Source organism: Macrosteles quadrilineatus, unplaced genomic scaffold (assembly GCF_028750875.1).
Source record: "Macrosteles quadrilineatus isolate MER2022 unplaced genomic scaffold, UCM_ALF_1.0 Scaffold_1__1_contigs__length_201487025, whole genome shotgun sequence".
NCBI lineage: Eukaryota > Metazoa > Arthropoda > Insecta > Hemiptera > Cicadellidae > Macrosteles > Macrosteles quadrilineatus.
Genome location: NW_026542594.1, coordinates 139528069 through 139541972, shown reverse-complemented (window position 1 = coordinate 139541972; position 13904 = coordinate 139528069). Strand labels below are relative to the sequence as shown.

The following is a 13904-nucleotide window of genomic DNA, read 5'->3' as shown; positions in this document are numbered from 1 at the left end:
TGTCAGATTTCTGATACCGTTTATTTATTTTTTGATGGGAACAAAGGGCCAAAATCTTTTTGGGTTTTGTATTTTTGAACAAAGATATTGTTATATACTACAAAGTTTCTTGAAGATGTAAGGGAGTTGCAGGTATAAGAGACACAGTTTAATGAATAAGAGTGATGAATAATCTGGAGTTAAGTACTTATTGTTTGCCATCATATCAAGTGGAACACATTACTTTTCAAATAAAAAGCAACAGAGACAGAGAAGGCCCTATATTGAATAGATTAAATGATACCTGAAGTCTAGTATGTATTGTTTGTATTATATCAAGCGCAACACACAATTTTTTCAATATCAATTATGTTTAAATTACTCTCCAGCTCATGTAATTAAAACTATCACAAATGTATCTTTTCTCTTGCCTAACATCAAATAAACCACTGATTTATAACTTTGGTTTTGTTCCATTATAGTTTGTACTAGATCATACATAGCTCACTAATGATACTACTTTTTGCCTCGCTTCTGTTGGCCGCTGATGCACAGCACTATCGTGCAGGTAATATTTTTAAAAATTCTTCATTTAAGAAGATCTTTATTTAAATATGTAATATAAAAAGTAAGATTGAGCTTTCCTCTATGATTCCTGGTAAGTGTGTTGTAACTGTTTCTTTATAGTAGATTCTAAAAAACCTCATTATTCTCTTTTGTATTCTCACGGTGAAGCAACTAGTAACAACAATAATGTTGTTTGCCTTATTTTTAGATTGATATTTTTTACAGATCTGGTAAATCATGCGAATTTTAAATTGATACATCCATATCAGGAAGAATGTGGGCAGAGTTTGGCTGACCGTATTATTGGAGGAATCAATGCTTCCCTCGGACAATATCCTTGGCTAGCAAGGCTTGGATACTCTTGTAAGGCTTGGATACTCATATTGTAAGGCTTGGATACTCTAATTGTAAGGCTTGGATACTCTTTTAAGATGCAAAAACTGTTACAGCTTCTCTAAGCAAAATCGAGCGGATAGTTAGTAGACACAAGAGACTTGTTTTGTTAGCTGAAAGTGTAACTTTAGTGCGTTTAGTTACCTTTTGATTTAAGGTTTTTAGGTTGATTTAAGTCTCACAACAACGTATCTTTTCACTACTGTAAAAAATATTTGTGTCTAGCATTTTAGCCATAATTAAAATGCTAATCTGCACAGAATGAATGATATTAATGATCAATGCTTTTGGTAGGTAACTTTTTCATTCAAATATGATCTTGTCATAAAAGTTGGCAAGAGTCATTACAGTACTGGTACCACTGTATTTATTTATCTTTTCACGGTTTATTTAAAAGAAAAATATTTAGGCCAAAGTGGTGGATGAAAAAGGTAATATTTTTAAACAAGTGTATATTCTAAAGGAAACTTCATTTAATTTCTACTATTAAATATAATTTTTTAATAAAAAACTAGTTGGACAAACATAGTTGATACTTAGACAGAAGACCAAACAAATCTCCTCACAGTTGACATTCTGCTTTTGAGAGTGTTATTTTGTGTACAAAATGTCACTTACAAAATCATATTACTGTAAGTTAAATATGTTGTATCCGTTTTTCGATTAGCGTTTGTAAGATCATTGATGGGTTGTCATGTTAACATTCAGGGCCCCTTTTTTAAATGGTCCAGGCCCAGGGGCGCTAGAGGTTTTAGGTTTGTCAGGGGCACAAGGAACATTACATTTCCCCTGCACAGAAGGAGGAAGGGAAGGAGGCACAATTATCTCTCGGGGCCCATAGCGCGTCACATGCAAACCGCGGGCCTCATTACATTTGGGTGGACTCTACATACTGTGTTGTTTGATCTCCATGTTATCACAAGCCCTTCTGATTTAAAAAAAAAACTTTCTACAGTACTAAATTTGGATTCTTGTTTCGTTTCACAAATAAAACCTGTTTCTACACCTCCTGTCTGAGAAGGTGTAGATCATAGTGCAGGAAACACATGCACATAAGAAACTTACCCCACCACATTTGTTTTTTTTTTAATTTTGTACACTCATCAGAATAATTCATTACCTTTAGCACTATTGTCTATTGACGTGACTCTCGGTGGGAGCATTTCCCTTACACACCATCTAAATTGACACAATCTACCTTTGGCTATCAAAATCTCAAATCTCAAAAGTCTCAAGGCCAATCGGCTTGATGGCACCCCATTAAGCAGGTTGGATGGTATAAATATTTATCAAATCCTATTCTGTACTGATCTTCGTACCTCCTAGTTGGCCAGACGAAGGGGAAGTCTTCAGTGGATGTGTATGAGTGTGGAGGAGCCATCATCACAGACAGATACATTTTGAGTGCAGCTCATTGCAGCCCGGAAGCACTGGGCATCAAACTGTAGGTACCTACTACTAACACTAGCTATCAAGTACAACAATTAGAATCAATAAGCCCCTTTACAGTACTTATGAAATAATACAGTTCTTATTACTTAGAAATTGAGGAAAAAAGAATGACATTTTCTTTTTAAACTTGTAGGGAATATGCACTGGAAACCACACTAAGATTGAAAATTATCGGTTTGACAAAGGCTTTTAATGAACAAGAAGAAAACGTTAAATTTGGCATTAATCAATTTAAAATCTTAAAAATATAAGATTGCCTTATTCACAAGTCAATTCATTGCTTTAAATCATGGCCTCCGGTAATACAAGGCCGCTGCAAGACAAAAGTGGCAACACCTTGGCCCCTGCCTATCGTAACAGCTCTAGCACTAACTCATATTCATCTGCACAATGTTTATGTTTACTTGTTGGTTATTACCATAGCGATAGGCCAGAAGCGCCAACGCCGGGGTCTTGTATTAGAGGAGGCTTTGTTTATATCCATAAGATAAAATGAAGAACTAAAAAGTAGCACGAGGTGACTTGAGAATCAAAGCATGATTGTGTATTGTTTATAACTTGACAAAGTTCAGAGGCTGCTGTGCAGAGGTATACACTCACAAGTGGTGTAATTACTGTTAATGTACTAAACTGCAGCAACACAAGCTCCAGCTCCATACTAGTGCCTATCCAGATATTCTAGCAGCCTCTCTCTATAAGCTGTGTTTGTTTGGCTTCTGAAGGGTGCAGGTCCGACTAGGAGAGTATGACACAGAGACGGACCCAGACTGTGTGGATGGCGTGTGTGCTCCACCTGTACAAGACGTTGATGTTGAGTCCCACATCTGCCATCCAAACTACAACAAAGAAGACTATCACAATGACATCTGCCTAATTAGATTGGCCACTCCAATCCAGTTTAATGGTAAGACATTGTGTAATTTAAAAATAATTTTTAACTGTTATTTTTAACTGGACATCTCTTTAGAAATGAAGATCTAGTAGTTTTAAAGTTTTACTTAGGGGTGTAAAATATAAATATTATTAGATAATTAATGACAGAAGACAGTGGCAGTTACTTATCAAGGGCCCCACTAGCCACCACATGGTTATCCAACGCACCAAGAAAATAGAGGGGTTTCCCGGAAAATTTGGCATCTTTAAAGCTACCAAGATTTTTAAGGTGATTTTCTGAAGCCATTTTTCACAATTTTTCATAGGACCAAAATTATGTTTAAATTTATTTTCCCAGGGCTCAATGGGGGTGGCTTAGCGATTAGAGGATTAGGATGGTTAGGGGCTTAGGGATTAGAGCTTAAAATAATGGGGCGTCATTTTAAGCTCTTCTAGAAGGCTGCAATGAAAAATTGAGCATTTCTATGTTTTAGGGTAAAAACTTGAGAAACCAATTTTTGAAAAATATTTAAACCCCTTAATACCATAGACAAAAAGAATTAAATATAGACTGTCAGCTGTACTGCGGTTACCATGGTTACCATAGGTTCTGACGCAGACCGCTGGAAGTGCCCGTGTAGTTATAGCGTGTATGCCGTAACTACACGGCGCTCCCAGTGGTGTGCGCCAGAACCTATGGTAAGCGCAGCACAGCTGACTGTCTATATTTAATTCTTTTTTCCTACAGTCACTCGACAAAGTTGGCTTCCTTGTACTGTTTATAGTACAGAAAGCTGCTAATTGCTGCATATTTATACTTTGCCGTACGGTTTATACTTTGTCGTACGGTTTATACTTTGCCGCACATCAGGATTCCAACCAAACAACACAAAACAGCGTGGTTCTATTATGCACGTAATCCGTGTACGCTTGGAAATAGGTTGGCAACACTTAATGATAATAATACTATGAGCAGCTGATTGACTATTAACCTGTCATTTCGTGTTTATAGTTTCGGTATTTCTGAACTTTCTGGACTTTTCTTTTAAACGTTTTTAAAACACTCCTACGATCTTAATAAACAAGAAAATACCTTTAAAGCATTTTTTTAGGCGCGGAAACCACTTCAAATTACAAAAACATACGGAACTATATTCTCAAAACGCGGTGCACATTTCTTGCCGAGGAAAAATAGCGGAGTGATACGGACCGCGGGTACTACTTCTCTAGGACACCATTTGTGTTGCCAGCTGAACCTAAAAACGTGTTGTACAGTGTTTGAAAGACTAATTATTTATATGCATTATAGTGACTGTAGGAAAAATATAATGTGTAACACGAGTGAAAAAGGCCTTTGCTGCACTCGAGATCATTCCGCACGAGCCTGCGGCACATTGCTCTCGTGTGCAGCAAAGTGCCACTTTCACCACTAGTTACACAAATAACTATTGTCTATGTTAATACTCATTTCCCATCTCTCAATGTTACTTATTTTAGGGAGAGGAGGGGAACATGTATTCTTATTCAGAATAATTGAGCTTTTTCAAACAGAGATGATTTAAACATTTACTTTGAAGAAGCTGTGTTTGAAGGATATGCAATAGAAATACCTAGCCTAAGAAGTATTGTAATATCATTAGAGATTAGAGAATTAAGTGCTAGAAACAGAGAAAGGCATGGCTATCATATTGTTTTGCTAAGGCTTGCAAGTCTTAGCAAAACAATCTGATAGCCATGCCTTTAAAGAGTATTGTAAAGTTTTTAAGAAAAATGTCAAAGCTGTCTGTTCTAGGGCAAAAAGAAATGCAAACACCTCTTTTATAGAGAAAGCAGACAATTAAAGTAAGGCAGTGTGGTGAATTGTTAATGGAGAATTAGGTTTAAAGGCAACTCAAGAAAATAGCTTTTCAGACATTGTTTTTCAAAATAAGTGTTTAAAAGATGGTAATAAAATAGCTGATATGTTTAACAATAAATTTACTGATATTTGGTTTAGAGAATGAGATTTCACCATCAAGGGAAATGGCAGTTAGATTTTGCAATGAAAAAATGAGTGGAGTCAGAGTTTACCAGATTTTCACTTTAGTCCAGTAGATGAAAATCATGTTAATAATCAAATCATTGAAGTACAAGCAATCTTCAGGATGGGATGAGGTTCCTTTGTTTTTATTGAAAAGGATTGCCGATCAAGTTTCAAAACCATCTATCTATCTTCTATCCTATACTATAATATGAGCAAGGTTTGCTTGTATGTATGCTTGCTTGCTTGCAAAAAAGATCTCGAAAACGGCTCCGACAATTTTCTTCAAATGTTGTACATAGTTTATTTCTGGCGTAAAAACGAGTTTACTGCAGTTACAACTGCCAACAAAAATCTAATTACGTAGAAAAATTAAACTGAAAGTCACATTTTTTTAACATTTGTCTTATGGGTTGCTAAGTAACCATGTTAGTTGAATTAAATAACAAGGAAAAAGTAAACAAAAGACTTGAAGTTGTGGGATCTGTTTATGACGATTAGATTAAGGTATATGCAATCCTAAAATGCTATGGGAAGGGAAGGAAACAGATCTGCTACGTAGGAAGTGGTGAAGGAAGTAGTAAAGCAGGCGAGTTGTCCGGAGTGTGGTATCTGTTTATGACGATTAGAATAAGGTATTTGTAATCATAAAATGCTATGGGAAGGGAGGGAAACAGGTCCGCGACGTAGGAAGTGGTGAAGGAAGTAGTCAAGGCGAGCTGTCCGGAGTGTGGGAACTGTTTATGACGGTTAGATTAAGGTATCTGCAATCCTAAAATGCTATGGGAAGGGAGGAAAACAGGTCCGCGACGTAGGAAGTGGTGAAGGAAGTAGTCAAGCCGAGCTGTCCGGAGTGTGGGAACTGTTTATGACGATAAGATTAAGGTATTTGCAATCCTAAAATGAGAAGGGAGGGAAACAGGTGTGCGACGTAGGAAGTGGTGAAGGAAGTAGTCAAGGCCAGCTGTCTGGAGTGTGGAAACTGTTTATGACGGTTAGATTAAGGTATCTGCAATCCTAAAATGCTATGGGAAGGGAGAAAAACAGGTCCGCGACGTAGGAAGTGGTGAAGAAAGTAGTCAAGGCGAGCTGTCCGGAGTGTGGGAACTGTTTATGACGGTTAGATTAAGGTATCTGCAATCCTAAAATGCTATGGGAAGGGAGGAAAACAGGTCCGCGACGTAGGAAGTGGTGAAGGAAGTAGTCAAGCCGAGCTGTCCGGAGTGTGGGAACTGTTTATGACGATAAGATTAAGGTATTTGCAATCCTAAAATGAGAAGGGAGGGAAACAGGTGTGCGACGTAGGAAGTGGTGAAGGAAGTAGTCAAGGCCAGCTGTCTGGAGTGTGGAAACTGTTTAGGACTATTAGATTAAGGTATCTGGAATTCTAAAATGGGAAGGGAGGAAAACAGGTCCGCGACGTAGGAAGTGGTGAAGGAAGTAGTAAAGGCGAGCAGTGTGGAGTTTGGTGATGGATTTATGTATCTTCAATACTAAGACTGCTTTACTAAGACTGCTTTCAGAGTAAACTAATGATTTTCCCCGAGCATAGCTCGGTCCTCAGGTACTATATATAATACGCTAAGCCGATTTTTGTGACAAGAACTCCTCCCTCATTTTTGGACCGATTTTGATGATTAAAGTGTCAAAAAAATGGCCCTGATCTGTAGTTTTGCAAAGTGGTTTTCATTTGTTGAAATCTTTATTAGTTTGGGCAGGATCTTCCATTAAAGTTGGGTTTTCTCCCATAAGATTAACATGGGGAAAACTAAATATTAAATTGGAAACTTTGTCTCCACTAATTTGAGAGAACAGCTGGGTGTAGAAACTAGGTAGAGGTGTCCAAAGAAATGTCTCGGTCTGTAGATGAGCCATCAAAAGAAAAACAAAGTAAATTCCCTTAGGGCTCTGCCCCAGAAGCCTTTAAAGTTCCCTTCCCAGATTTGTTTACATTATCGTCATCTATCTTTATATTAATAGGCAAGCATGTTTCTTTAAAACCTTTTTTCTCAGGTCGTGTGCATCGCAGGGAAAATCTGCGCATACCGTTAGAAATATATTATCCTGTAGATGTGCAGAATCCCTTTAACCTTGAGCGGGGGCTTGCGGAGTTTTCCTCCGCACTTGTAGTTTTTGTTGCTTATCTTCCCTTCATTTAACTAAGATATTAATGACTTCACTCTATCTATCGCAATTAGCTGAATTTACATAAAACCTCAAGATTAACCGTCGATTTCAACGGGGTTCCACTAGTTTATAATTATTACGAAATATATTTTGTTTGCATGTATATGTATAATTGCGTTATTGCGGAACAAAACTCCGCATGCGCCCTGCCCTCTCTCGTAACACCCACAGTGATACCTTTATACTAGAAAATTGCTCAATATGTTTATTTGAAATATTACTCATTAATTTAAACAAATAAAAGTTCAAAGAAATTAGGTTTCTGATTAGTTTATTCAACATTTACATATAATATTTCTTTTAACAACAAATAAAATGGGTAAAATTTATGCTATTTAGTAATGCGGAATAAAACTCTGCATGTGCCCGCTCCCGTTATACTGGTGAAGCGCCTCCTCGAGGGTTAAAAATTAAAATAAGGCTCAAATATAAGCACAAATAAACGGTATCAGCATTCTGACACATACTTTCTCCCATAAGTTTGTCAACAACCTTTACGGTATCATGTGTAAGCGTTGAGAGTAAATATACGGAAATGGGATTTGTACAATTTTGTTCAGAATTTAAAGGACTAGCCTATAACATACTTCATTTTTATCAAAATCGTTCTGGCCAAATTTGGGAAAATCCGATTTTTCTGTTGTTTTATGGGAAAATTACATAATTTACAATAACTTTTGAACCGTAATTTTTACAGAAATGGGATTTGTACCATTTTGTTCAGAATATAAAGGACTATAACACACTAAATTTTTATCAAAATCGTTTGGGCCATTTTTGGGAAATTCCTATTTTTCCATTATTTTATGGGGTTTTATGGGAAAATCCCCATTTAAAAAAATTTCTAAAAAATTAAAAAAAACTACCAAAATTGTAAGGACCGTAACATACTATGTTAAATCAAAACATGATTTTTTTTTTAATCCTATTTTTTGTTATTTTATGGGATTTTTATGGGAAAATAACATATTTGACCATAACTTTTGAACCGTAATTTTTACAGAAATGGGATTTGTACCATTTTATTCAGAATTTAAAGGGCTACAACATACTAAATTTTTATCAAAATCGTTCGGGCCATTTTTGAAAAAATCCGATTTTCCGGGTTTTTATGGGAAAATCCCCATTAAAAATAAAAATTTCAAAAAAATGAAAAAACGCGTGGAGATACTATGGATTAGAACCTACATACCAAATTTCATCGAAATCGGACCACAGGTGAAGTCTCTAGCTCCTCTGTACACATCCAGACACACACACACACACACACACACACACACCAACACACACGCACGCACACACACAGACATCACTTCGAAAACCACTTTTTTGGGTCCAGGGGGACCCAAAACGAATATATCCCAGCGAACTCATAACAAAATAGAAGCGCTACTCGGAGCGCAGGAGCGTAGCAGTCTGACTAGCCGACGAAACGGACAAAGATGGCGGCGCTAGCCTAGTCCCGGCGTGTGCAACGCGCTGGTCGTCTGCTATGCTTCGAGTCAGTGTGGTTTACCATAGGCTTTGTTTAAATGTAAAAATACTTTTGTATAAAAATTACTTAGGTTTTTCTGGAAGTACATTGTCGTATTAGTATATTGTTGGAAATATCTTAAAGTAAATCGATTGTTTTTTACTGTAGTAAATAGATTTTTTTTCGCGGGAGAAATTTTTGTTTACAAATATATATCTGTTTAAAAACATCTTTGTTCGCATTATAAATCTGTCATATTGGTGTTATTTCTTGTGTCACGACAAACACGATGGTATTTTGAACGACATTTTTAGCGTCTTTTTAACGATGTTAGCATACGTTTTAAAAATAAACATCAGCATAAAAAACTATTGTGAGTAAAAATTTTAAAATGCATGGAACTGTTAACAATAAACTTACCAATAAGCCATAACAATTTCAGAAAGATTGGCTGAGTGGTTCGTTTACAATTAAGTTTTAAACTTCAGTGTTAGTGCAGAGTTTCTTAAAAATCGGTACTTTTTTAGGATCTTTCAACTATATAAATTTTTCTGGTAAACGGAAATATTTTTAATTGTTACCACGTAAAATGTATTTAAACCAGCTTATATTTAATTTTTGTCTCAACAAAATCGGATAATTTATCTCAAGAGATATTTAGGCTCAAACTCGAGTGCACATATTTATTTCCCCGACAGTAGTCCCGGCGTGTGCAACGCGCTATGCTTGATGAGAATAGTGTAGATATAAAGTTAATGAAATTATTTAAACAATGTAATTGAGGACTTGACGAACAAAGTACTTGGACAATGTGTAGGTGTAAATTTGTTTCCTAATAGTACATATTTCTCAGGATATGAAACAATATGGGCAAAAATTATTTTTGTTTAGTACCTAATTAAAATTATTGCTAAAAAAATATTCCAATGTTAGAGTTCGCTACTACTGTAAAATAAGTAGCAAAAGTCTTCACAAGAATAAAATCAGGCAACATCTCAATAAAACTGTAATTTTTCTGGGACAATAAATTGAGTGTAATTTTACAAATATATTTGGGAAGTTTAATTTACCTTACATAATTATCTTTAGTTTATCTTGGATGATATTGAAAGCAAATTAGTCCTTAAAAAGCTGTGCTAAACGGTTGAAAATTCTCCATAGACAATATATTTGAAAATGTCTTTAATATATATAATATTACAGTACAACAGTATAAATAAAACATGAAAACACTGTACGCTAAATTTATATACGACGGCCCGGCGGGGCAGCGGGCGTGGCGCGGAGCAGCGGCAATGGACCCCTTTTGTACCTGATATTTTTAGAAAACCACGCACGATAAAATTTTTTGGTGAATCGGATAGTTAAATTTGGCTATTTATCCACAACTTTCCCGCTAATGAAATTTCTCTGACCAAAAAATAAAAAAAAATCCTCGCAATACAACTTTTTCATGTCTGAATATGAAAAATTAAACTACATAAGTAATACAAATATTTATAAATCAATTACTATCATAACTAATAATTTTATATTAACACCATCGTTATCCTCAGTATCAGATCTACATGAGTGCAAAGTTTCAGAATTTTTTGTCAACTACTAATGTTGTTTATGTATGATCGTGTATTTGTCGCGGGATTTTTATGCGAACTGTGCTCGCGGGTCTTGGATTCAGGCTGTATGACGGACCAAGATGGCGGATTTGGCCACACTTTCAGTGCATTTGGTTAAACGCCGTGTCCTCTCTATTATTATTATTATTATGTGCTCGCTGATATATCCACTCAAAACTCAAACTCGAAAATGTTGACGAAAACAATACTTTCTCCATATACTATGGTATAGGGGGAGAAAGTAAAAATGAATTTGAAATTTTAAAAAATTTAACATGGGTTTTATAGGTTGCCATGCTGGTGACGAAATATAAACAGAAAATCAAAACAAAAGCAAAATATTCCAATCACATGTTTTATTTACAGCGTGGGGTGAAATCTTTGACTATTAATGGTGAAATAGAGAAGCCTGTACCTTTACATTCCATCCCAATGTTAAAGTTGTCACCAGTTTTTTTTCGTAGTTGATGTGAGCCACCAACAGATTGCACAAATCTAAATGACTAATTTATGTTGAATACACGATGTTTTTTACGAAGTTAAACTTTTTGAATGACTAATTATGAGCTATACAGGTTACTGTTATGACCCATCAACTTTGTCAGCAACAAAAAATAAGGTAGAAAATAGAATTTAAGACAAGCATTCGTTGATGTTTTAATAAAAAAATGGCGACAGCTGGTCCATGTAGATGGGATGTCTACTTCAGTACCCAAATCAAATCAAATCATTCTTTATTTTGTAGTTTCATTCATGTAGTTCCCAATAGTGAATACGGTGTACATTACATGTTTTGGTCGAGTTTTCGACCACTGGACGACCACTAGTATGGATAATTGTTCACTACTTTTTAATGAAACCGCTGTTAACATTTAAATTGTATTTTAAACAACACATATTATAGGGAGTTACTGAGTTTATAAAAAATACCCCCGCCGCAGCAAACCTACCGACTAAGCGAATTTCCAGTTTCCTGAATTGATTTTCAATTAAATGTATTTAATTAACATTTAGGTTTTATAAGTAAATAGGCTAGCTGCTACAGGGAGGGTAAACAATTTATTTTTTTTAGTAAAATATTATTAATTTAGTATAAAATAAATAATTTTACCAAGTTTGGTCAAAATATATTCATAAACAAGCTAACTACAACATTTTAAGCGGTGTTTACACTGTGGTGGGGCCACGGCTAAATTCAGGCGTGTAGGTGAGAAATGTTCTCACTTTCTTGAGAAGCGTGGCCACGTCTCATGTAAACAGTGGAGACGTGAGAGCAACAGGCGTGGCAACCTAATACGCCTGTTCCTCACGCCCTTTAGGACTAACCAAACCGTGTTTGGTTGCTACGCCAGTTGCATATTTTGTTTGGACTTTATAACTTTGATTGTCAATTGTCAGTTTAAGTTTGAATCCTGAGGCCTGATTCTATATAATTATTGCTTGGCTATATAGAATCAGTTAATTTAGTTTGTAAACTCAGGCTTTTTGTTAATTAACATTTACAACATTTTGTTTCAGATTTCGTACAACCAATTTGCCTTCCAATATATGAACTATTTCTGACCAACACTTTTGAAACATACGTAATGGAAGTGGCTGGATGGGGAGTATACAATATATGTAATAAGTTTTTTATTTTCTTTCTTAGATCAAGCTATTACAATGAAGAATATAAGCACATAACTGCTGTCACTGTTCTTAAATGATTATTATATAATTTATATTAAATAGTAAAAATCAACATCTTCACAATATGATGGAAGACAAATGTTTAGTGTTGTCTTACGAGACTTTCTCACAACAGACATAGGTTCTCAATAACTTGATTATCTCTTAACATTGCGGGGCTTGCATTTATGCTACAAATATATATAAGACCTTAATAGCTAGGCTATACATTTTCATCAAATGTGTAAACCAGGATTTAATCAAATAAGTTTATTAAATTGCCTGATCTCAAGATAAGAATAAGAGGATGGTTTAGTATCAAAACGGTGTGATTTTACCTGACTTTTAAAAATCTTAAATTTATATTTATCATTCAAATTACCTGTAAAAATGGAAATGGTCAGGGTATTAAAAGATCACATTACTATTTGAGGCTTTTTCATAACTAAGATATTTTTAAAGTGCTAATATTTTATATTGCAAACTAAAATATAATATAGTATATATACATTATATAAAATATTTGTTTTTTCTATAAATATGTTTTCATAGATTTTAAAACACATCTTTATTTTATTATGGGTACGGTAGTGAAATTTAATCTATGTTAAAGGATGTTTTTGTCCCTTGAAGCAGCAAACTCAAGAGTTTATTGAGCCAATAGTTATGTGTAGAGTGCAAATATGGATGGGTACAGTTCCGCTTATTGTGAAATCCACTAAGCAGTCTGCAGGTTTTCTGCTACAAGGGAATTTTAACCTGCAAGGTTTAATAGACTTGCCAATTAACCTGGTTGTAGTTTAAGGTTTTTACTTAGCAATGTTAATGTTGCAATTTCTTTCAGCAATACGCATGCCTCATAAGATACTGCAAACTGTAAAGGTTCCCATAGCAAACCATTGGCTCTGTGAGCTCTCGTACTCCAGTAAGGCTGCTATCCATGAGACTCAGTTCTGCGCGGGAGGCATCATCGGCCGAGACTCTTGCAGTGGCGACTCAGGAGGGCCTCTAATGCGGCCATTCTCCATCGATGCTCCTCCCAAATACTTTCTTGTTGGAATAGTATCATTTGGCCCAAAAAAGTGCGCTGAAACAGATTCTCCAGGTGTCTATACCAAAGCTTCAGACTATATGAAATGGATTTTGGATAACATTGCCCCATAAATTGGATTTTATACCAATAAATCATAGTAAATTTTACTATTATATCTTTCGTAAGTGTGGGCCTATAATTCATACGCATCTGTATTATGCCTATTAATAGTTAGATTAAAGTGCTTTCACTCAAGGAAATTTAAGTATAAGACAGAACTGGTTGACAATTTTTTTTATCAAATTTCCCATACAGGGAATAAGCTATTATCGTAGTACTCAAGGTAAGACCTGGACTCGGGACTGATTTACTTATTAGTTTTGAGGTCCCTAGAGGCCAAAAACACCAAAAAAACATAAGTGAATGGGTTAACCAATTTTTACAATTGAGGTGTGATCCTAGAGCTGATGATCTAACACCTGAGGGAAGATTTGTTAGTAAAAGCCTAACAGCTTAGAAAATGGCGCCCGGCGACCTATACTCGCCATTCCACCGCAAAGATAAACTTTTTTTATTTTTTTGTTTTTCAATACCTGTAGGTCGCCATTTTTGAGCGACCGGGAAAATGGCGGGCAGCGACCT

General features: G+C 35.5%; 1 protein-coding gene across 1 annotated transcript; it reads left to right on the top strand.

Annotated features, from left to right (window-relative positions):
• The first annotated feature begins 366 nt into the window (after positions 1 to 366).
• Positions 367 to 13429, top strand: LOC128982908 (CLIP domain-containing serine protease HP8-like). The gene is made up of 6 exons (XM_054401968.1): positions 367 to 547; positions 772 to 909; positions 2266 to 2383; positions 3114 to 3295; positions 12080 to 12181; positions 13074 to 13429. The coding sequence occupies exons 1-6, from the start codon at positions 490 to 492 to the stop codon at positions 13391 to 13393; spliced, it is 918 nt and encodes a 305-aa protein (XP_054257943.1). The 5' UTR covers positions 367 to 489; the 3' UTR covers positions 13394 to 13429.
• The last annotated feature ends 475 nt before the right edge of the window (positions 13430 to 13904 follow it).